This window comes from Neovison vison, chromosome 1 (genome assembly GCF_020171115.1).
Source record: "Neovison vison isolate M4711 chromosome 1, ASM_NN_V1, whole genome shotgun sequence".
Taxonomy (NCBI): Eukaryota; Metazoa; Chordata; class Mammalia; order Carnivora; family Mustelidae; genus Neogale; species Neogale vison.
The window spans coordinates 290,274,146-290,298,435 of NC_058091.1; the positions used below are offsets into that span (position 1 = coordinate 290,274,146).

At 44.5% G+C, this 24,290-nt stretch overlaps 1 protein-coding gene across 2 annotated transcripts in view; it reads left to right on the top strand.

Annotated features, from left to right (window-relative positions):
• Positions 1 to 1,061: 1,061 nt before the first annotated feature.
• The window catches only part of ADAMTS12 (ADAM metallopeptidase with thrombospondin type 1 motif 12), a 286,218-nt gene continuing 262,989 nt past the window's right edge, over positions 1,062 to 24,290 (top strand). For both annotated transcript variants that reach the window (XM_044233048.1, XM_044233057.1), the window contains exons 1-2: positions 1,062 to 1,501; positions 9,030 to 9,394. In XM_044233048.1, coding sequence (XP_044088983.1) covers positions 1,375 to 1,501; positions 9,030 to 9,394 — 492 coding nt within the window. In that variant the 5' untranslated portion in view covers positions 1,062 to 1,374. The remainder of the gene's footprint in view (positions 1,502 to 9,029; positions 9,395 to 24,290) is intronic.

Below are 24,290 nucleotides of genomic sequence, written 5' to 3' on the forward strand. Positions count from 1 at the left end.
TACGATACTAAATCTATGCTGTTTTAAGTTGCCAACTTTATGGGAATGTCTAATGCCGATAATAGGAAACTAATTCATATCCCTGGAAATACGGTGGCGCGTATGTATCCAGTCTGAAGGATTCTTACCTACCCCAAGCCTGCGAGGACCACCTTGCCCTTGGATCACTGCTTTACTGGGGCTGCCCAGGCCTGCACAGGGTCGAACGAGTGGCCTTCCTGCATGTCTCATTGGCTAGAAGGCCTGGAGGACCAGTATGGGGCCAAATTCTTCCTGAATGGAGTAAGGAAGCCCGTTTCAGCCCAGAGGTGTGAAAGCTTGGCTGGATTATCCAGTCAATTCTCAGGATGCTTGGCAAAGCTCCCTGGTTTGCAGTGTAATCTCAGTAATGGAAAGCTCCAGCCCCGTGGTTGCCCCCTCTGTGAGCAGCCTGGGCAGGCGAATTGGAGAAATACCTTCGCATGTTCTTGGGCTTACTTCCTCCACTGTCTTGGTTTGCTTGTGGGCGAGTGGGGTGGGCTAGGAAAGGTGGGGTAATAGAAGTAGAAAGGCACCAGGGGGACCTGCAGACCCAGAGTGGCTCATAATCATTTGGTCTCATCACCTCTTGGTGGCCACGAAGAAACTTGTTCAGGGTTGAACCAGAAGACTAGCTCAGGCCTTTTCCCCCTGCAGGACTTGGCCGAGAGAGAAACGGCCCATTTCTTTTTAAAATGCAAATCCTATCTCGCCTTGGAAGAGAGTCCCAGAGAAAACTGAGGGGTCTCCATAGAGAGATGTTAGGAAAAGTTCGGAACTGGGAGGAGAAAGGCAGCCAAGGGGGCAGCACTGAGCCAGGGCGTGGAGGAGTGGGGTCCCCCGTGCCCCACCTCTGCGCTCAGCACTTTCGGCCTGTATTTTGGCCAGGGAGGGCTGGCCTGGGGGCCTCTCTTTCCGCAGTCCCGCCCAGGGTGGCTCTCCCGGGTCTCCCCTATTTGGCCGGCTAGGCAGGGCTCTGGGCGGGGCTGGAGGAGCGTGGGGGTGGGAGGCCGGAGGAAGATGCACGGAGCTGGCTGCGAGGCCGGGCGGCGCGGAAGGCAGAGGGGTGGGGATCTTGGGTGGGCTGCCCCCTCCCGCTCTGACCCATTCCACGCCCCGCGGAAAGCAGGCGCTGCCAGTTGAATCATTCCCCTTTCAGGAGGGAAGGGGGATAAAGGTAACTAACCCCTTTCTGCGTAAGAAAGCAAAGGGAGATCCTGGGCAGCTTTGCAGCCGCTCTGTCCCACTCCTGGACCATGCACCTCTGCAGCTTTCTGCTTGGCCACAGGCGAGGACTTGATTTCTTGAGCTGAGAGCTAAACTTTGTTGACTTTTCTTCTCCCCAACAACTGAATCATGCCATGTGCCCAGAGGAGCTGGCTTGCAAACCTCTCCGTTGTAGCCTACCTCCTTAACTTTGGGGTCCTTTGCTATGGGAGCCAAGCTCAGCCAGGCCCAGTGCAGTTCCCGGACAGAAGGCAAGGTTAGTGGCTTTTCTTTATTTCCTTTAAAAACCGTGGTGGGGAGACGCGTGGAAAGTTGGTTGCTCCCCCTCCCCCACTGGCTGAACTCTGCAAAACCGTTTGGCTGAGTCGCAAGGAAATCTGGGCTGGGAGCTCAGTACCATAGGGTGTCTCAGAATTCAGTGTTGAAAGTGATGATTCCTTAATTCTTACCGAAAGGCTGCGAATCCCGTCTCTTACACACTAATGCTGAGGCAGAAAAGACTCAAGTGGTAACTGGTAGCCCCCCCCTTTTGTCTCCTCTTTGAATGCTGCACTGTTTCAATCTCTATTTTTCAAGTTCTGAACACAGAAAATGATTTTTTTTTTTTTTTTTTTGTAGTTCCAACTGGCCACTGGGGGTGTTTCTAGTTAGTTTCAGCTCTGGACAGGGGAGGGGAAATGTGATTCCGGCCTCCTGCTGAGTGAGTTTGGCTGTCTTTTGGTTTCCTGGAAAGATTTAGGGCTGTGTTTTAAAAATAACAGTTCTTTTGGGGGGAAATTGACCACTGTAGGGGCTCACCTTTCCCCAGCTGGCCTTCTGATGGCAGCTGGCTGCCTCTCCTTGTGAATGTCCTGAAGCATACAGTGCCGTTGGAGGCGGTGTGAGGACAACTTGCCCTTTAAACCTAACACCTGGAGCAGAGGTCACTGCTGCCTCTGCTTTTTTATTGGACTTGGGAGGGTCAGAGACACTCCGGTGTTTTGTGGGGAGTTCCATGTGCTTCTGGGAGAAGACAGAGCTGCAGCAATGGCCCACGTGGCTGGAGAAAGTTGCATGCGCCAAGACTGCTGTGGCACTCTGCCTGTGTCAGCTCAGCAACCACTGCCCACAGCTTTCTGGGGTGCAGGGACCATTGTTACTGTCTCTGTTTTAAAGCTGGGGAAGCATGATGAGTTCATGGGCCCAGTTCATGGCGGAGTGAGGTTTTGAACCCAGGTAGCCTGGCTCCGGAGGCTGGCCTCTTAGCAATAATAAGGTAGGGACAACACACACACACACAGACGTACAGACACACAAATGCACAGACACACCCACACACCCACAGCACTGCTTTAGCAGACATGAAGTCCAGTGTTTTGCTGACTGTGCTCAAGCCTTGAGAAGCTTGCCTAGCATTCTGACCCTCTTAATCCCCAAGACCACTTGGGTGGCAGAGATCATGAGCCTGTCTTTGTTGAGGCTTTCTACACAGGGTTCTGCCTGCGTTGCAAAGTTCTGACACCGCTGAGAGCTCATCTACTGTGACTTCAAGAGCCATCAGGAGCAAATCCCTTTTGCTTTCCTTGGAAGCTGGAGCCGAGCACCAGAGCACCGGGGTTAGATGTCAGCCAGCCAGCACTTGCTTGTGTAAACGTTCCAGATACCATCTCCCACCCCCAAGTTTAAAATAGCAGTGTTTGTTTTTCTTTGAAAAACAGCCCCTTTGTGAAAAGTCTCTCTTCTGGCAGCACAGACAGAGCCTGTGAGCACTTCCCAGGGCATTTAGAGATGACCTGGTTCAAAGACACACATTCTCGTGGGTTGGTTGCTTTTCAGGTCTCCTTGCTCCACATCTTTGTAAGCAAATTCAGCTCAGTGTGGAGCAGACTCCCCTGGGCCTTGCTCTCTCCTTTCTGGAAGGTGAGAGATGGTTCTTTTGCTTGGTCACCCCTGGGGTTACATGCTGAAATTATTTGATATTGACAAAGAGCTGTAGAGTGCTCTGAGTTTATCAGCGATGCCCAGCTATTTAGGTTTTAAAAAGAATTTTCATTCCTAAAAGTCTTTTCCTCCCAATATTTGTTCTTAATAAACTTACCAATGGACTTAGAAGTAATCCGTCTTTGGTCCAACAGAGAAATTTCTGAGCAGGCTTCATTTAGAACCGGGTGGAGAGAGAGAACAAGTGAGAGAGAGACAGAGAGATGGAGAGAAGGGACGAGAAAATTCTAGGGCTTCTTGGGACTAAGATGACCTGAATTTTGCCCCAAATGGCCAACCCCTCATTTCACAAAGAACCAATGTCCCTAGATTCCCATTTCTACTCTGACATTTTTGAATTGCACCCAAATGCTGCATGTTTAAACTCGCCAAAGACTTCAGATATCATCTCTGCCATCCTTATTTTTCCGGAGGTGGAGTGAGGGGCCTGGGAGGTGAGCCTTTTAGTCAGCGTGAATTCAGGGACACCTAGGAAGTGCTACTTCAGCCCAGGGGTGGAGGGGAGTGCACAGGGTCCCATGGTTGGAAACATTCTGATCCTACATAATCCTTAACATTCTTTCTAGTTCTATGGGGCAGAGGGCAGAGGCAGGCTTTTCGCCCTGGGAAGAACACAGAGGTACATTCAATCCTTTCTTGGGCCAGAAAAGGCAGATTTGACACTCTTGCCAGTCTTCTTTCCACAGCGCTGGCCTGTGATACCAAAACATGCAGGGACTTCCCCAAGCTTTCCTGGTTCCCAATCAAGTATCAGAACAACGGGAAGCTTCAGTCTTGTGCATAACATACCGTCTTTCTGCGACAGCCATGATAGTCCCTGGGGTTCCTTATTCCTTGTACTGTCTGCAAGTCGCGGGCTGTTTCTCTGATCTCGGTGATCCCAGCAACTCGGAAATCAACAGTGCCGGCATTTCATCCCAGGGTAGAGATGTGCTTTCGGCTGCTTAGGTTTCTGCAAGAACAGAAGGAGTGTTTCCAGACAGAAGTTTCGAGTGTGCTTCAAGACAAATGGTCTAATCATGTATTTCTGCTATTGGGGGGGGGGGGAGGATGGAAATGATCTCATTTGTTTTCTTTATGTAAGGAGACACTTCACAGTTTTGGTATTTTATTTGCGTCTGTTATCCTAAGCAATGATGGTCTGGAGGTTGGTGGTCGTAGGGTTGGTGAGCCAATCCGAAATCCTGGGGCCTGTGGTACAACGTGGGGGACAAATATGATCCCCCACATCCCGACACTTGTAGTTTTCTACCAAAAAAATGTATTTGAAAAGTTGCAACATCCTACTTGGAGGAGAATTCTGAAAATGAACTTCTGACTCTTAGAGAATTTCATTGCCCTTTTTAGTGAAAAGTCTTAGAAATCTACGGCTCTCTAAGAGAGAAATATACCATATCAAGAGTTAAATATAGATTTAACCTAAACCATAAAATCTGGCAGGTAAAATATTCTCTCCGTTCTCTCCTTTCTTCCTAAGCAGAGGGTAAAAGATCACCTGGTGTTGTGAATTTTCAAAAGCGCTTGTGCTGGGGCGCCTGGGTGGCTCAGTGGTTTAGAGCCTCTGCCTTCAGCTCCGGTCATGGTCTCAGGGTCCTGGGATCGAGCCCCGCATCGGGCTCTCTGCTCAGCTGGGAGCCTGTTTCCCCCTACTCTCTCTCTCTGCCTGCCTCTCTGCCTGCTTGTGATCTCTGTCAAATAAATAAATAAAATCTTAAAAAAAAAAAAAGCACTTATGCCAACAGGCTTCACTCAAAGTTTCCCATGAGGTATCATCAGTGTTTGTGATTGAGGGTTTGGAGGCTAATTTTAAAGAAGGCAAATCAAGATATTCAGGGCTGATAATGTATTTCTATAAAGGGGCAGACTGTGATGGGATTACAGTGTGACTCAGTTCCCCCCACCCACAGCCTTGCTGACATGCCATCTTGATGTCTGGTTCTCAGCCGTAGACCCTTGAGAAGCCGCAAGGGCAGCCGTTAGAAGGGTGGGCTCTGGGGTCAGCTCACCCCAGAATGAATCCTCACCCCTCTTCATTGTCTTTTTATCAGGATGGGAATGAAGGCTAAGCTGAGGGACACGGTTAATAATATCTGTCCCAGAGAACAGTACGGATTAGACAAGACCGGGTTAGTATACCGGTATAAATGGTTAGTATAAATGGTAGTATAATGGATAAATGGCATAGTATAAATGGTAACAATTATTTCCTGATTTGTGCTTTCTCCATTCCTGTCATATCCCTTCTGAGCTCAGCTTTCTGTTGGCCAAGGTTGTAGTTACCTCATCTTCCAAACTCAGTATGCACTGCGAGGCAGCCAAGGTGAGCGTGGGCTTCTCCCCTGCCTCTGCTTGGAGGTTGTATCTTTATGGTGCAGTGATCCCTGATGGCCAAGTTTCTGTCATAGCCACTGAGTGCTCTTAGTCAAGCACTGTTCAACCTCTATTGCATTTATAAATACACGGGATTCTCACAGCTACCCTGGGAGGTAGAAACTCGTATTGTGACGCCTTTGTATAGATAAGGCAACAGCAGGTGGGCTACCAACATCAATCAGACTCCTGTGGCCTCCTATTTCTGTCCACACCTATCGGCTGACATGGCTTGCTGCTTCGTTTGCAATCAAATTAAGAGGCCATACTGGTCTTCACCTCTTACTACTCTACCTGCTAAACAGGCCATTGTTCTCTCTCTTTATGGCCGAGCAAAAGCCTCTTTTTTTTTTTTAAAGCCTTCTTTTTCTTTTTTTTTTTTAAGATTTTATTTATTTGACAGAGAGAGATCACAAGTAGACAGAGAGGCAGGCAGAGAGAGAGAGAGAGGGAAGCAGGCTCCCTGCTGAGCAGAGAGCCCGATGCGGGACTCGATCCCAGGACCCCGAGATCATGACCTGAGCCGAAGGCAGCGGCTTAACCCACTGAGCCACCCAGGCGCCCCGAGCAAAAGCCTCTTAAAGAAGTTAAGCCACCCTCTTCTTGTCAGATTATCTCCCTAGGGCAGTGGTGTAGCTTCTGATCTGTTACACTCACTGCCAAGTGCAGCTGCTTCTGTACGTGAAGGGCAGTGGCTAGGAAGATCGTTTTGAAATAGAAAGCATGAGATTTCAGTATAAGGGATGCTGCCTATTGGCTCTGGGGCCTTTCTTAGGCTCAGTGTCTTTATCTATGAAATGGGAATTCCCTGATCTGTGGCACAGGTTGCGATGACCGAGTGAGAAGGGACTGATGATCCCTGGCTTCTCGCAAGTGCTCGTTAAATGGTGACTGTGGTTGTTATCATCGTGTTATTGTAGAGCCAACTTACGCTGGTTCTCCTCCAAACCCATTAGATGAAAAGCAACTGGGTCAAGAGGTCTAAATTTGTTTGCTTTTTTGTTCTTTGAGGAGTAGGTGCTGGGGCTTAGGCAAACTTTAGCTTTCATTTCATACTTTCAAAAATCGTGTTTAATTCTTTGAGATACAACTACAGAGAGAGGCCCTGTAAGGCACAGATGAGCGTTCCCTGAGAGCATCTGGGCAGGGACCACGCACAGCTGGGCCCACAGCAAGGTGATGGCTGTCCACTTGAATAAGGCTTTTCTGCCCTTAACTTCCCATCCACTGCTCACCCTGGAGAAGCCAGAGACATCACTGTGAGTAGTAGAACAAAAGAGTAACCTGAGAAGAATACCAGGGAAGCCAATTGTATCCACCCTGTTCTGACCCATCCTCCCCTTTCCTCTCCTGAGCTCTGAACTTGGTAGGATACTAAATATACTAAAGATACTAAATACACTAATATAATATACTAAATATACTATATAAAAATATAGTATATTATACTAATATAATATACTAAATATATCAGATACTAAATATATGCAGATACTGAATATATATAGTATATTTAGTCAGATACTAAATATATACAGTCAGATACTAAATATTAGTCATATACTAAATATCTGACATATATAGTCAGATACTAGAGTATATATATGTACATAGATACATATGTGTATCTATATATACATATGTATCTATGTACATATATATACATATATATATATACGTATATAGATACATATATAGTCAGATACAGTAGGCAGTATGGAGACCGAGTCCATTTGACTCCGAGTTCATGGCAAGTTAGTGTCACTGATTCAGGCAAAACCCTTTTCTTTTATTTTTTTCTCTGCACTTTGGTCCCTACACCCATTCTTCCTCATGGAAAATCATTTTAATGGGTTCCATATGTATTTTTCATTTACATATGTTCTGGCTGACTTTGTATTATTGTTTTGGTGTGCTTGTATTTTCCATTGATGTCAGTGGCTCTGTATTAACTTGTTTTGTTTCTTCTTTTTCACTCAACATTGTTTTTAAAGATTTATCCATGTTGCTGTGTGATCTCTTGCTCCGAACTGCTGCGATCAGAAGCAATAGTTCTGGATATATATATTTTTTTAATGTTTAAAAAACTGAGACTGTTCATTAGTACCTAAGAGTGAACACTCTGTGCTCGGCCCCAAATTTCATCCAAGGCAGAAACGAACGATTTCACTAAGTGTGTTGGAAGGCAGTTATCTGGGAAAAGAGGTTGTTTTATAAATGTAACCCCATTAAGTCCGGTTCTTTTAATTAACCAGCTACAAATGTGCTCACTGATTGAGTGACACATTACGTACCAGGCACCTGTGACGTGCAAGATTCTGGCCCCCAGAGGCTTCGGGAATATAATCTCATTAACAAAAAGCAGGGTAAAATGAGGTATTCTGGGAGGTATGGAAAGTAAGGACCTGAGAGAACTTCAGCCAGGAACATTAGGAGAAAGAAGGGCGATTGGAGTTGGGACTATCAAACCTAAGTGAGAATAGATGGGCTGTCAGTGCAACAGACAGGGTAGCAGGAAGTAACGGCCGAAACGGCATAAGCTGGAAGGCGGAATATCGCTGGGAGACGGCAGGTGGCACTTGTTTTCTCCCCTCTCTCTCTTGCTTCTTCCCTGGCTCCTTTTCTTTTCTTTTTTTCCCCCTTTAATGCAAAAGTTGGTTATTTTACTAAGTGGCTCATGGTTTGCCTTAAATAGTCTGTAATCCCAAGTGATGATTTGCTCCTGTTAGATTCCTTGTTCTCAAACATCAGGCTGAGGGGGAAGGGGTGGGAATTTAAGCGTGAGCAAGCCAAAAGGCGCGTGTATGTTCTTGCATGTGGAAGGGACAAGGGTTCCTGTCTTGCATTTTTAAAGTGGTAGTTTTCATCTTACCATTTTATTTTGTATACTTCGTTAACACAGAAAGAAAATGCGAGTTTGTTTTTAAGGACCGGTTTCACGGCACGGAACACGAACGCCGTGACTGGTGTGAAGTTTGTCGGCGTGTATACGACCGACCGACCGGTTAGCTGTTTTTATTTTTCCTCGGACCCAAGTTAATGAGAAGTTCCTGAGGCGTTTAAGCTCCTTCAAATAAACAGCGGAGCTCTGTGATTTGTATTCAAGAACACGAGGCTTGAAACATTCCTTTCGCTGACCTTGCCCCTTTGCTAACAGGACGCCTCATGAATGAATTCATCTTAATTTGACTCTGGGAAAACATCTGCCCTCCAGAGTTGTGCCTGGGTGTCGGCTCAGACTGCCACGTGTCCTTAAGGAGGGGCCCCGAGTGGATTGGAGTTGTTCAGGGAATTCACTGTTGACAGTGTTTGTGCAGTAGGTGGGACCTGTGGTGGTATTTTGCCCTCAACACGCTAAGTTCCAAACGGCGGACCTTGCTGTAGACTCCGCTGAGAGTGCTCACCGTCTCATTCTTTGTCTTCTCTTCTTTCAGAGCATTTTCTCAAGGCCCTGCCCGAGTACCACGTGGTGGCTCCAGTCCGAGTAGATGCCAGGGGGCACTTTCTGTCCTATGGCTTGCACCATCCCGTCACTGGCAACAGCAGGAGGAAGAGAGAAGTGGATGGCTCAGAGGACCGGGTGTACTACAGAATTTCACACGAGGAGAAGGACCTGTTCTTCAACTTGTCGGTTAATCAGGGATTTCTTTCCAAAAGCTATATCTTGGAGAGGAGGTACGGGAACCTTTCCCACGTGAAGATGGTGGCTTCCTCAGCACCCCCTTGCCATCTCAGGGGCACAGTGCTGCAACAGGGTGCCAGCATCGGGACCGCAGCCCTCAGTGCCTGCCAGGGACTGGTGAGTGCCTGGGTCCCTCCCTCCCTCCTCTGCCCCCAGGCTCCTGTCCTCTCGGCTTACACACCCAGTACCCATGGGTTCACACACACCTTCAGTGTGTGCAAACTGAGCACTTGTGATGTGCGTGGTCCTGGCCGCCAAATGGGTTGGGGAAGAAATGCGTAAAAGAAAAAGTTGACCGATCTGGGAGGTATGGAGAGTAAGGGCGCTGAGGACTCAGAGCAGGGAGAACTTCAACCAGGGACCACATGGGAGCAAGGGAGGACTGTAGTTGCGTCTTCAGCCCCTGAGCTTCTCTGAGGGTGTTGTGCCTGACTGGCTGGCCGGCCCCGTTTGAATTTGGAAAACCTGGATTTGCACTGAGTGAGAGGCTCACTGGTGATGACGATGTTGTCAGCAGCTTTTGCGTCTGTAGTTGACTGTGTGGGCTTCGTCATCAGACTTCATACAGAAACGTAGGCGGTCAGGTTATCCCTTCATGCCTTTGTTTTCTTTCTTTTTTTTTTTTTTTAAAGATTTTTATTTATTCATTTGACAGAGAGAGATCACAAGTAGGCAGAGAGGCAGGCAGAGAGAGAGAGAGAGGAGGAAGCAGGCTCCCTGCAGAGAAGAGAGCCCGATGCGGGGCTCAATCCCAGGACCCTGAGATCATGACCTGAGCCGAAGGCAGCAGCTTAACCCACTGAGCCACCCAGGCGCCCCATGCCTTCATTTTCTTATCTATGAGTTGGAGATTGTGAAAGTACCCATTTCATATACCAGGGCGTGGCTTATGGTCCGCTGACCAAATCTGTACACCTCTTGTTTTTATAAATAAAGCTTTATGGGAAACAGATAAGCCCGCACGTTTGCATTGTCTAAGGTTGCTTTCGGACTACAACAGTAGATGAGTAGTTGGGGTCAGGACTGTATGGCCCATGAGGCCCCAAAATTGCTATCTGGCTTTTATAGAAAAAAAAAATTGCTGATCCCTATAGAATATTGTGGAAATTAAATGAATTAATATATACAAACACCTTAGAAGAGTGCTTATAAACAATACGCACTCAGTGGGTATTGGCAGCTATTATCTTTTTTTATGTTTCCAACATACCAGGTACTAAAATGTGTGGCATATGAGGTAGTTTCCATATGTTCCTCTCTTCTGCTCTCCAGCCCCCAATCTTGGTTGTATTGAGTAGATGATGAAGCTTGGAGATGTTGAATAAATTTACTGCGCAATAATTCATTTGAGCCCGATTCTTTCTACCAGTTGCACTCTGATCCCCTCATTTTCCATAGTTTTGGGGAGCCATGAATCTACTTTCTGTCTCTGTTATCTGCCTATTTGAAACCTTTGTTTTAATGAGTCCTCCAGGAGATTCTGGTGCTCACTGAAGTCTAACAGGCACCGGACTATAATAGTCACTCATAACCCTGTTTGAACATTAGGATCCACGGGGGGCTTTTTAAACATTTTTTTAAAATTTTTTATTATGTTATGTTAGTCACCATACAGTACATCATTAGTTTTTGATGTAGTTTTCTAGGATTCATTGTTTACGTATAATACCCAGTGCTCCATGCAGTATGTGCCCTCCTTAATACCCACCTGGGCTAACCCACCCCCCTACCCCCTCCTCTCCAAAACCCTCAGTTTGTTTCTTGGAGTCCACAGTCTCATGGTTTGTCTCCCCCTCTGATTTCCCCCCTTCATTTTTCCCTTCCTTCTCCTAATGTTCTCCATGCTGTTCCTTATGTTCCACAAGTAAGTGAAACCATACGATAATTGACTTTCTTGGCTTGACTTATTTTACTCAGCATAATCTCCTCCAGTCCCGTCTATGTTGATGCAAAAGTTGGGTATTCATCCTTTCTGATGGCTGAGTAATATTCCATTGTATATATGGACCACATCTTCTTTATCCATTCATCTGTTGAAGGGCATCTTGGCACTTTTCACAGTTTGGCTATTGTGGGCATTGCTGCTATGAACATGTGGTGCACGTGGCCCTTCTGTTCACTACATCTGTGTCTTTGGGGTAAATATCCAGTAGTGCAATTGCAGGGTCATAGGGTAGCTCTATTTTTAATTTTTTTGAGGAATCTCCACATTGTTTTCCAAAGTGGCTGAAGCAACTTGCATTCCCACCAACAGTTTAAGAGGGTTCCCCTTTCTCCAAGTTCTCTCCAACATTTGCTATTTCCTGCCTTTTTAATCTTTGCCATTCTAACTGGTGTAAGGTGGTATCTCAATGTGGTTTTGATTTGAATCTCCCTGATGGCTAGTGATGATGAACATTTTTTCATATGTCTGTTATAGCCATTTTTATGTCTTCATTGGAAAAGTGTCTGTTCATGTCTTCTGCCCATTTTTTGACATGATTATCTGTTTTGTGTGTGTTGAGTTTGAGGAGATCTTTATAGATCTTGAATATCAGCCCTTTGTCTGTAGTGTCATTTGCAAGTATCTTTTCCCATTCTGTGGGTTGCCTCTTTATTTTGTTGACTGTTTCCTTTGCTGTGCAGAAGCTTTTGATCTCGATGAAGTCCCAAAAGTTCATTTTCGCTTTTGTATCCTTTGCCTTTGGAGACGTGTCTTGAAAGAAGTTGCTATGGCCGATGTTTAAGAGGTTACATCCTACGTTCTCCTCTAGGATTTTGATGGATTTCTGTCTCACATTGAGGTCTTTCATCCATTTTGAGTTTATCTTTGTGTATGGTGTAAGAGAACGATTGAGTTTCATTCTTCTGTATTCAACTGTCCCATTTTTCCCAGCACTATTTATTGAAGAAACTGTCTTTTTCCCACTGGATATTTTTTCCTGCTTTGTTGAAGCAATCAGACAACAAAAAGAAGTAAAAGGTATTCAAATTAGCAAAGAAGTCAAACTCTCTTTCTTCACAGAGACATGATACTTTATGTGGAAAACCCAAAAGACTCCACCACCAAATTTCTAGCACTCATATAGCAATTCAGTAATGTGGCAGGAGACAAAATCAATGCACAGAAATCAGTTGCTTTCTTATACACTAACAACAAAACTGTAGAAAGGGAAATTAAAGAATCAATTTCATTTACAATAGCACCAAAACCCGTAAGATACCTTGGAATAAACCTAACCAAAGAGGTAAATGATCTATACTCGAGGAACTACAGAACACTCGTGAAAGAAATTGAAGAAGACACAAAAAGATGAAAAAAGATGGAAAAACATTTCATGCTCATGGATTGGAAGAATAAACATTGTTAAATTGTGTATGCTGCCCAGAGCAATCTATACTTTCAACGCCATCCCGATCAAAATACCAACAGCATTATTCAAAGTGCTGGCACAAACAATCCTAAAATTTGTATGGAATCAGAAGAGACCCAGAATCTCCAAGGAAATGTTGAAAAAGAGAAACAATGCTGGGGGCATCACGTTGCTTGATTTCAAGCTTTACTACAAAGCTGTGATCACCAAGACAGCATGGTACTGGTACAAAAACAGACACACAGACCAGTGGAACTGAGGAGAGAGCCCAGATATGGACCCGCAACTCTTATGGTCAAATCCTGTTCGACAAAACATGAAAAAATATACAGTGGAAAAAAGCCAGTCTTTTCAGTAAATGATGCTGGGGGGCTTTTCAAAAGTATCAATTGCCCACCTGTCCTCCCCGATGCTCTGATTTGATGGGTCTGAGAGGGGAGCTCAGACATCTGTAATTCTTTAAAGCTCCCTGGGAAACTCTAACATGCCGTCAGTGTTGCTGGCCAATGGATTGGCGTGAGTGGGGATTAATTAAAAGTATTAGCTAATACGACTCTACAGTAGCAGCTCTCCCCAGTGATGCTAGTGTGCTGCCAGGGTGGAGAACCGCTGCTCTCAGTTGGCCCCTCTTTTCACCCTGTGCTTTGTAAGGGGGGTTGCACACTGTTTAGCATTATTCCAGGCTCGGGAACAGAATATTGGGATCTTTTCAATTTTACATGGCCCTAGGGAGCCATGAAGACAACTATCTGGGCGTTTTCATATTCAGATTCCAGATTCATATTGAGTACAGGGGCACAAAAAAAGCAAATATGAACTAATGGACTAATGTGGTAGCCAAGATGATGGAAAATTTTAGATTCAAATTGCTGAATGATTATTTTGCCAGAAAAGCCAGTCCACTTGCATTGCCTTGGAGCCCTTCACCCAGAATTGAGCAGTTAATGAACAGTTATAAAATAGGCACTAAAATCCAAAAGACTTTCTTTTCCTTTCTGTGAGCATACAAGCTGGCCAGCTTCAAGTTCTTTTGTGATTAAGACCCAGTGCGCCTGGGTGGCTCGGTGGGTTAAAGCCTCTGCCTTCGGCTCAGGTCATGGTCTCAGGGTCCTGGAATCGAGCCCCGTATCAGGCTCTGCTCAGCTGGGAGCCTGCTTCCTCCCTTCTCTCTTTCTGCCTGCCTCTCTGCTTATTGTGATCTGTCAAATAAATAAAATCTTAAAAAAAAAAAGACCCAGTGCCTCTCATCAAAGGGATAGTGATTGGACGTGTGTCTGATTTCTCCTGATCAATTATCTGGGAATTTGACTTCTGTGATATTTATTTTCCTTTCACCCAAACATGACCCTACACTCAAATCCATAGGATTTGAGCTTAGGATATATTCACTTTTAAGCCCCCACCCCCTAAACCTAAGGACAGAGGTGGCATTTGGGAAGGCTTTCTGAGGCTTATTTTTGTGAGTCTATTTCTGAGTTTTATGTTCTATTCCACGAGTAGAATCTTTATTACTGTAGTAGCTATATAATTAGTCTGGAAATCAAGTAGACCGATTCCTGCCATGTTACATTTTTTTAAACCTGCTTTAGTAATTCTTGTTCCTTTGCCTTTCCCTGTACATTTTAGAATAATCAGACCACAAAAATTTGCTGAGATTTGGTAGGAATTACGTTAAACCTATATATATAGAGAGAGATTTGGGGAATTAACATGTGTTATGTTTAGTCCAATCCATGAACACAGTAGGTCTCTTCCAATTCTTCCTGTGAAACTTATCCAGGTTGACTGGTAGGACTGAAAACGTCCAAAACACTAGGTTGTACCGTCCTTCCCAAGGTGAGAATTTTGCAGCTCCTTGGGCCCTCCCTTCTAAATCTCACTCTGATGGCATATCTCACCAGGAAATCTCCCAGCCATTAAGTGGGCGGTCCTTACCAAGGGAAGGCCTATACCACCTGTCAGGTAGTTAGTGTGATTAGAGAATGAGGCTGTTAAGTGGAATCAATAATTGCCTTGTTTTTTTTTTTTTTTTTTTTCCCCTAATTCACTTTTCTGGATCAGATAATTTATTTGGGGAAAAATTAGTGAAAACTTTTTTTGCAAATTTGTTCCCTTGGTTTGTTCACTCATATTTATTCTTGAAGTATTCCATTTTGGAGAGTTTTCTGATTCTAAATGAGTCTGGCAGAACGATAGTAATTTCTTCTGCGCGGAGCCTCACTGTGTCCCCGGCTGCTCAAAGATGGCAGCTGGGGGGATGGCGACATTTTATTCCCGGGGAGACTTAGCTCATCGATTCGGAGCAGATTTGGAGAAGAGTCTGCTCTGATGGAACCCACGTTTCTGTGGCTCGTTAGTATGATTTACGATTTCTTTTCAGTCCAAAGAATTCCAGTGCCCTTTTCCCTTTTGATAGGTTTTTAAGTGTGCAGCTTGTCTCGAAAGCTGTGGCAAGAACCTTCATTTCCGTGACTGTCTTAACCCTCATAGGCCCCTTGCAAACTATTCCTGCCTGAAAAAAATGGATAATCCCATTAGTCCGCCCTGCTTATCTCTCACCGCTATATATAACAACTTCAAATACTGGAGAAAAGTATCCTGACCTTTTGTCTCTTGTTGGCTGAGTAGGAGGAGTTGATCTCTTCACCGACTATGCTGGGACACCTCATTAAAACTGTTCTTGTCAGGTCAACAGTGAAGGTCATGTTGCTGGTAGGTGCCTTTCTGATTTCCTTGTACTTGTGTTTCAGCACTATGTGACACAATTCCTATTTTTTTTCCAATTTATTTATTTTCAGAAAAACATTATTCATTATTTTTTCACCACATCCAGTGCTCCATGCAAGCCGTGCCCTCTATAATACACAATTCCTATTTTTAAATATTTTTTTCTCTTCGCTTCAGTGACACCACATTATTATGGTTTACTCCTACCCACCACTCTGAGAGTTCCGTCTCAACCTCCTTTGCTCCTTTCTGTATCTTTTAATTAATAGAGTGTCCCAGGGCTTGGTCTTCTCTCACGTGACCCTCTTATTAGGTGATCCTGACCAGCCCCAAAGGCTATCAACTTCTCTGTCAGCCTGTCTGTCCATCTGTCCATCTGTTCATTCATCATCTATCATTATTACCTATCGTCTACCTAATTATCTATTTGTACAGTTATCTGTTTGCCTTTTGTATCTACCTGTTTATCTCTCACTCATCTGTCATCGTATCTTTCTCTATCTCTTTATACTTATGTGAATAACTAATAAATTTATTTATTTATTTGATATTTCCTTATAACTCCAGCTCTTGGCCATCTTATATGTATGCCTAATAGGAATCTTAAATTTGACACGTTCAAAGAAATATTCTTTTTTTTCCCTTAGGATTTGATTTATTTATTTGACAGAGAGAGGGAGAGAACGAGCATAAGCAGGCCAAGTGGCAGGCAGAGGGAGAGGGAGAAGCAGGCTCCCTACTGAGGTGGAAGCCCAACCCAGGGCTCCATCCCAGGACCCTGAGATCATGACCTGAGCTGAAGGCAGACATTTAACTGACTGAGCCACCCAGGCATCCCCAAGCAATATTGTCTATTCCCTCCTCCTGCCATCTTCCCTATCGCTGTACATGTCAACTCTGTTCTAGTTACCCAGGCCAAAACTCATGGAATTATCATTGACTCATCTACTTCTTTCACACTCTGTATTTATTCCTGTCATATCCTGTGGGCTCTTCCATCCCAGTGTGTGCAGAATCTATTACTCGTGTCACTTCCACAGCTAACACCCTAGTCCGCTCGTTCTCAGCAGTAGTTTTGCCCTATAGGGGACATTTGGAGATGTCTAGAGATATTTTTGGTTGTCACACCTGGGAAGGGGGAGATTGCTTCTGGATTCTAGTGAGAGATGTTGGAAACTTTCTACAGTGCACAGACTGGCCCTCCGCAGCAAAGGATTATATGGTATAAACTATCAATCGTTTCGAGGTTGAGAAACTCTCCCCTAGTTCTAGTCACCATCCTGTCTCTCCTGGACCACAGCACTGACCTCCCAAGTGGTTCCCCACTTCCTGTGTTAATTCCCTGCAAGTCATTTCTCACAGCGGTACACTGGACTTTTGAACACATTTATAGAGCGGTGCACTCTGCTGCTTAAAATCTCTGCTTATTTCCCACCACAGCAGGATAAAATCCGAGTATCTTGTCCTGGCTGTGCCAGGCTCCCTCTGACCTGCTCCCGGCCTACCTCGCTGCCCTCCTGCCCCATTCCCTTGGCCTCCTGCCTAGTTCTGCAGTCACACTGACCAGAATTCTCTCTGGCCTCATCGCCTTTGTGTTCATGTTCTGTCTAGAATGCTCTTCCCTCAGACTTCCATGTAGATGCCCCTTCTTGTCTCTCAGATCCCCGCTCATGATCTTCCCTGGCCATTCAGTCTACAGAGACACCTCCAGAGTTTCATCACATTGACTGTTTTATTTTTAAAAAGAACCGACAATACCTGCTATTTTCTTCTTCTTTTTGCCTAACTCTTCTTTCCCTCACCGTCTTGTTCACGCATGTTCAGCCGTGTTCTGTAGTAAACCTTCAGTAAATCATGGTTGAAGGGATGGACATGTTTATTTTAGCCATTAGCCTTCTCCTGCCCCACGTTTCTGCAGACCCTCCCTGGCTGTGGCTTCACAATGAGATTATGGCTCCTCAACGACTCAAACAAGGGTCAGAAAGCCATCTTTTGACTTCTAAAACATAGTCTGCTGAAATGGTCCCTGAGTCACTTCGGGTGGGTTCCCAGGGCACTGGCTCCTCGTGATGGCAGTGTGATGTCGCTCTGCTCTGTGATCCTCCTGGGTTCATCACTCTAAGACCGCTGGGACTGCCACCATCATGTTGAGTTTGGGAAGGGGACTCTGCTGTCAACTCTGCTATTCTCTTCTGGGCTTGGGTCAGACCTTTTCTTCTTCTTCAAAGTGTAATTTTTACTAAGACTCTTTTAGAAAGTTTGCATTAAAAGGAAGCAAGGACAATACAAATAATGACCTGAAACTTCTCTTCGCTTTGGCTGTGCTGGGTTTAGGCTGAGCTCCAAGAGGGTTTCTAACCAAGTGCTGGGCTTTTGATCTGTAGCAAGGGTCGCCCCACTGTTAATCCCCCTGCTGAGGGGCACACAGAAGCATAATTGTCTCCTGAGTCCTGGGCCCAATCACGAGCCTCTGGGAAAGGAGGAGAATATCTGCACCCCAGAGTCAGGCCCATCTTTGTTTCTACTTCTTCTTTCCAGGTGTTTCTTGTAAGGAATAGCTACTTGCTTCAGGGAAATCCCCAACCGAAGGTGGCTGGGCCCCCTAGGGCAGTGTGCTTTGCCAACCCCATAAAAGCACCCCATCGCAGGGACCCGTGAGGGCTGAAATCCAGCTCTCACGCTGCTAATGGAACTAAATCCTAGTTTCAGGAGGAAGAGAGGGATTTTTATAAGCTCTTTGCCCAAAGTGGAGCATCTTTTTTTTTTGTCAACTTAGGTGCCTTTTAAAATTCATCTGTCTGAAAGGGACACCTTTATAATTTCATCTGTCTCTCTTGCACACCTTCTTGCAATTTGCCCAAATGTGTGCTATTAGAATAATCCCGGAGCCGCCTACCCACAGGATTTGGGCTGGCTCTGTGGCCCCCAGGTGACAGTCACATGAGGACACAGTCTCCCATTGTCCGTACGTTTCCCAAAGCTGGAGGTGCTCAGTTTCATATAGCAGTATGGAGAGTTGGGCTATGTATGGGCATTAAGAGCAGATCCTTTTCCTTTTTTGTTTTTTCTGAAGATTTTATTTATTTATTTGACAGAGAGAGAGGGCGTACAAGCAAGGAAACGGCAGGTAGAGTGAGAGGGAGAAGCAGGTTCCCCGCTGAGCAGGGAGCCCGATGCAGATGCAGGGCTTGATCCCAGGGCCCTGGGATCATAACCTGAGCCAAAGGCAGACGCTTAACTGACTGAGCCACCCAGGCGCCCCAGGGGATCCTTTTCCATTGACCTCCCGAAAGTCTTGACCAAAACTTTTTCCCAACCTCTTCTTCAATTCAAGGTGAAGAACAAGTCTGTGTCTATTTCCCGAGACTATTGGGTTCTTTGCTTCGGATCTCCAGTGAACAACTGCTTGAGCTGGAACGAGGGAGGAGGCTTTCTCAAGAAGAGACAGTTACATAAATGCTCAGATCCTACCGACATGTCAGAGAAACACATTTCTACCCAATACCCATGTTTGAAGGCATCCCTGTTTCCTTGATTAGTCAGCTTTGCATTGAGGTGAAGAGAATTTTGATTTATGTCACCAGAACAAATGGAAGGTATGCTCAAAAATGAGATTGAATTCTAGGTTGTGGGCCACTATGAAGCCTTGGAGTGGTCCTCCAGCCTCTCACTGCCATCTTCCCTATCAGTTTTTGCTACCACATGCTGTTATATAGCATTGTAACTCTGGGAACTTTGTTAGGTTCTCATTTCCATAAGTGCAAGAATTAAGTGTTCTCTGTGTTTCGCTGTGCAGATGCTGTCAGTGACATGAGTGGTATGTAAACCTCTAAGCTCAACGGTGGCGCCTCCGTCGACAGAGGGGTGGGCTTCATCCCACATGAGTCCCTCAGTGTGGGTCAGTTCTTGACCCAGATGGAAAGGTCTGCGTGTTCTTTTTCCATACAATCAAAGAATGTAACCATTTCTGCCCTCTTGTTCTTGAACTCTGGCTGAAGGGGTGATGTAGCCAAGGAATGAAATGCACTGGCAGAGCTGTATGGGAAAACTTCCCCAGCATGGCTTCTTGCCTTGCTTCCTGATCTGGAACTCTGTGGCTTGTTTGCAGAAAACAGTCGTTTTGAGTTGTGGGATGCCTCTGGGTCAGGGTTTGTTGTTCCTCAGCAGGAGGGATGGAAAGAAAGGCTCTGTGTATCCTCTAACCCTGCTCCCAGGCTGAGGAATTCCCTGTGACCCCTGACCTTTGGGGGTTGCCCGGTCAGACCCATGCTTACTCTGATGTGAGACTTTGGAACAGGGCCTCTGGCTGGCGGCAGAGTCCCCTCCTCACCATCAGTGCTTTGTGTTAGAGGCTCAGAAACATGAGTTTCCTCCCGCCCTCCTTCGTTCTTGTCTTTCTGCTTCCTTTTCAGTTCATCTTGTGAGTTCCCAGCATGATATACAGGAAGTGAGAGAGAAAACTGAAGAACCTGTATTTCAAGAAGCGGCATTATTTTCTTTCTTTAACTGGGTTGTGAGTTAAGGGCCTTCTCTGTGGACCAAGCACAGGTCAGGAGTGAGAATGACCTTCAGCTAACCGGGGCTGAGAGGCCAGGGGCTCTGTTGTTACTGGTTAATTACTTGGCTTATGGATTCACACAAATTCAGCTAGAGATGTTACCCCCTCCTCCTCTGTCTCTCTTCTCTGAAGACTTTATTTGGAATCTCATTTCTGTTTTCATTACAGAGACTGAAGACAAAATGTCCAGAGTTTCCCACTTGATGTTCCTGTATTAACATTTCTCTTCTTTTTTGATGGAGTGTGAATCAAAAGTCCAGGGAGCTTAAATATTAGCTTTCAGAAAGCTTTAGTTCCTTTCACAATGTCTCCTTTGACTAACAGATATTAATAAGAGCTTTGAAAAATGAGAAAACAGGAGGCCTGAGTTTTATGTTTTGTAACTGAAAAAAAATGTTTTGCTTGGTTGCTGGAGATGATCTTTCAGTGTGACCTAACTGATTTATTTTTGACCAGACAACCTGTGTCAGAGGGACACGGAACCAGGTCTGTGGAGACTTGGCATATTTTTCATACAGAGCAATCACCCTGGATTTGGGAGTCGGAGGAACTGGGCTCAATCCTACCTCTGTGTGATCTTAGTTGAGACCCTTTGCCTTTTTTGAGTCTGTTATTTGAGTGGATTGAGTCCTTGCTGTGAAATGTGTGGCCCTCGGACCACTGGCATGAACATCATTTGGGAGCTTATTACTAATACAGATTCTCAGGTCCTACCAGGATTTCCTGAATCAGAACCTATATTTTAACAAGATCCTCGGGTAATTTGTATGTGCATTACCATTTGACAGGCATCGGTCCACCGCACCTAGAGACACTAATTCTGGTTGAGTTCTCCTTTCTACATACTGAAATCTTGTGGCAAATTGTTGGCCTGAACATCTCATGAAGCTTGGAAGCAGTAGGGGGGATGCTGCTGTCCTAGTGAATGTTGATGGATAGAAGGTTGGAAGAGGAATCTTAGATAATGTGATTCAAAAAAAAAAAAGACTGAAAGGATACAAGAGAACTTGGGAGCCAAATTAGAAGGGCTGTGCTGGCCAGGGGTGCTCTCTGTCATCCTTTGCTTCTCTTCTGTCCTCCATGGCATTTTGTTATATTAGAACCCTTGGCCCTGGCATGGAGAGCTCTTACCAGGACAACATCCGGTTGTTCTCAAGTTCTTTAATCTCCTCCCTGATGAGTATGCTAAACAATTATCTTTTGTTTTGGGGTCTTCATCTAAGCTGTTGAGAACAGATAGGCTTTCCTGGCCTTCCAAAGACTAGGAGAGACCCTAACAACTGATACTGTTTAGACTTTTATTCCTGTTCCCAAGAGGATGGAGCCTTGCTGATGCTAAGTTTGGGTCAACAACGAGGAAACCTTGATGTTTATAAATACTCCCTTAAGAGATTGTAAGTGTGGAGTTTTCCAGGATGTTCAGGAAAGTCTAGAAATAAAGGGGCAATGGCAAAGCAAGAATGAGGCTTTCCCCTTAGTTCTGGGAGGATGTTCTTGCACAGAGGGCCACTTTCTCTTGCAGAGAGGGCCAACATTCTCAGCTTATCTCTGATGACTGATCCTCCCCCTCCCCGACAAGCTGTGGGTTTTCTGGGCTTTCTCTTTGGCTTTCCTTCCTTTTTCTTACTCTTGCTGTGTTTTAGGTATTTTTACTATCTTTTGTTTTTTTAGCAGATCTGTAACAGGAACATATGAAGTTGAGCAGTTAGCTAAATTGAGGCTTATTTAACTTATATAAGTTTTAACTTCCAAAACAGGTATATTTAACTTATATAACTTTATATGTTGCATATTTTATAATATATGTTTTATATGTTATATATTACTTCTAAGTTCTTCAAGTAATTTACATCAGTTATATATAATAGTATATATTAATTAATCACATTTAGTTATACCTCTTATATATCATTTATTAAATTATATTTCTTTTTTTTTTTTTTTTTTGAGAGAGAGAAAATGCACACTAGAATGAGCCAGAGGGGAGTTGTACAGAGGGAGAAAGAAAATCTTAAACAGGCTCCATGCCCAGCGTGAAGCCCAGTGCAGGGCTGGATCTCAGGACCCAGAGATCATGACCCTGAGATCATGACCTGAGCCAAAATGGAGGGTCAGAAGGTTAATCGACTGAGACACCCAGTTGCCCCAATTATATTTTTAATCTTGGGTCACCTGGCTGGATTAGTTGGAAGACCATGCAACTCTTGATCTTGGGGTCATGAGTTTGAGTCCCACGTTAGGTGTAGAAATTACCTAAAAAGAAATAAATACATAAACTTAAAAAAAAAATTTCCTTATCTCCTTTCCAATCTCTGTGTAGCTTGATAGAGAAAGAACAATGGAAATAGGCTGTTCTAGCAGAGCTTCCGGATGAGATGGAGTTTATTGGAAGAAGAGAAGCAGACTCTGGATGTGTGTGTGTGTGTGTGTTAGGTATGAAAGGAGGGCACTACCTAATGCAGAATAAGTCCACAGAAAGAGGTTTTTATTTAAAGCTATGTTGCAGGAGAAATGGCTGAAATCACAGTTGTAGTTATAGTTACAGTTATAGTTAAGTTAGTTAAGTACAGTTAGTTAATTTACATTTACAGGTATAGTTAAGTGTGTAAAAACAGCCTTGACCCTCTTTCATTTGAAATTGCATTGGACCGGAGGGTACATCTGAGCTTGGATGATGATTGAGGGATAACCATCCAGGTTCCCTTCGGGGTGAGTTTTCTTTTTTTCTCTGGAAGGTTGTGATGGCAGTAGCCATGGCAAATGACCAGGAAAGGATTTTGAGATCCAGTGATAAATGCTTTACATCTTATCTCTGGAAGGGATTTGCTCTTTCATTAGTTAATTCTATTTACATCAAACTGTTTTAATAGAGAGACGCAAGTTTTGCAAGCAGGCTTTTCTTTTTTTTTTTTACTCTAATCTCTAGGCCAGTCCCCTGAGATTTAGGCTTTTATTAATCAAAAACATCGTACCTGGAGTTGAGGGACCTGTGCTTTGTGTCCGACACTCCTGGCTCGTGGAAGCGCTAAGGCACGTCCCTTCACACCTGTGGTCCCAGGTTTCTGGTCTGTGAAAGGAAGGTGATGATTCATGGGCAGCTAAAAACCTCTTCTTGAAAACTAAATCTGAAAAATTAAAGTCAACCTGGGTGGCTCAGTGAGTTGAGGCCTCTGCCTTTGACTTGGGTCGTGATCCCAGGGTCCTGGGATCGAGCCCCGCGTCGGGCTCTCTGCTCGGTGGGGAGCCTGCTTCCTCCTCTCTCTCTGCCTGCCTCTCTGCCTACTTGTGAGCTGTCTGTAACATAAATAAATAAAAATCTTTAAGAAAAAAAAATATGTGAGAGTGAGAAATTGTGTTCTAGGCTGAGAGGTGCCAGAGGTGGGTACTGACATTTTCTGTGCTGTGGAATTGTATGGCTGGCAGAAGGAGGATGCTGATATGAGAACTTTCCCAGTGATAATTTTCCCTGGAGATTTCCTAAGGTCACTTCAATGAGAAGCATCTAGTGTTTAGAGCCTGGCAGACTCTTGAGTTAGATAGATTTTGGTCTTTAGCTCTGTAAATTTGGGCAGATGATCTTTGAGATTGTAATATGTGGCTAATCTAATAACACCTTTTTTTATTGGTTGCCTGTAAGGATTAAATGAAATTGATCACGTAGCACTGTCTTTCACAGAGCAAAGGTTTGAGAAACTGTAGCCATTACTATTATTGATACCATTATTTTTCATGTTACTGTTTTTTTTTTTTTTTTTTTTTTTTTTGAATTTTTTTTTCCCAATTTATTTATTTTCAGAAAAACAGTATTCATTATTTTTTCACCACACCCAGTGCTCCATGCAAGCTGTGCCCTCTATAATACCCACCACCTGGTACCCCAACCTCCCACCCCCCCGCCACTTCAAACCCCTCAGACTGTTTTTCAGAGTCCATAGTCTCTCATGGTTCACCTCATGTTACTGTTAAAACCGTAGAATAACTAGAAGATTCGGTTCTCTAGAAAATGGCTTTTCTAATGTTTAAGTATTTATTCCCATTTATTTAATTCCAGTTATTTATTCAAATTCAAATTATTTATTCCTATTTATTTGCAGTGCCCTGGGATTAACCTATACTTTATTATTCATCATTTACTCTTTTGGACAAGAAAGTTAACATTTTCAATTACTTCTTTTTCCTCAAACGTATTTTCTGCCTTAAGCTTGGGCATTTAAAGTTTTTACTCTCTTTCTGCCACGGGCTCTGATTCTCTAGCTAGGCAGTTGCCCTGTGGGGTTGTAAGGGCTCAGAAATGAGCTTGGAAACCCAGTGTTGATTTTGCATTGTTTGCATTCTGAGGTCGGTTCCCACATCCCCCCTCTGCAGAGATCTTTTC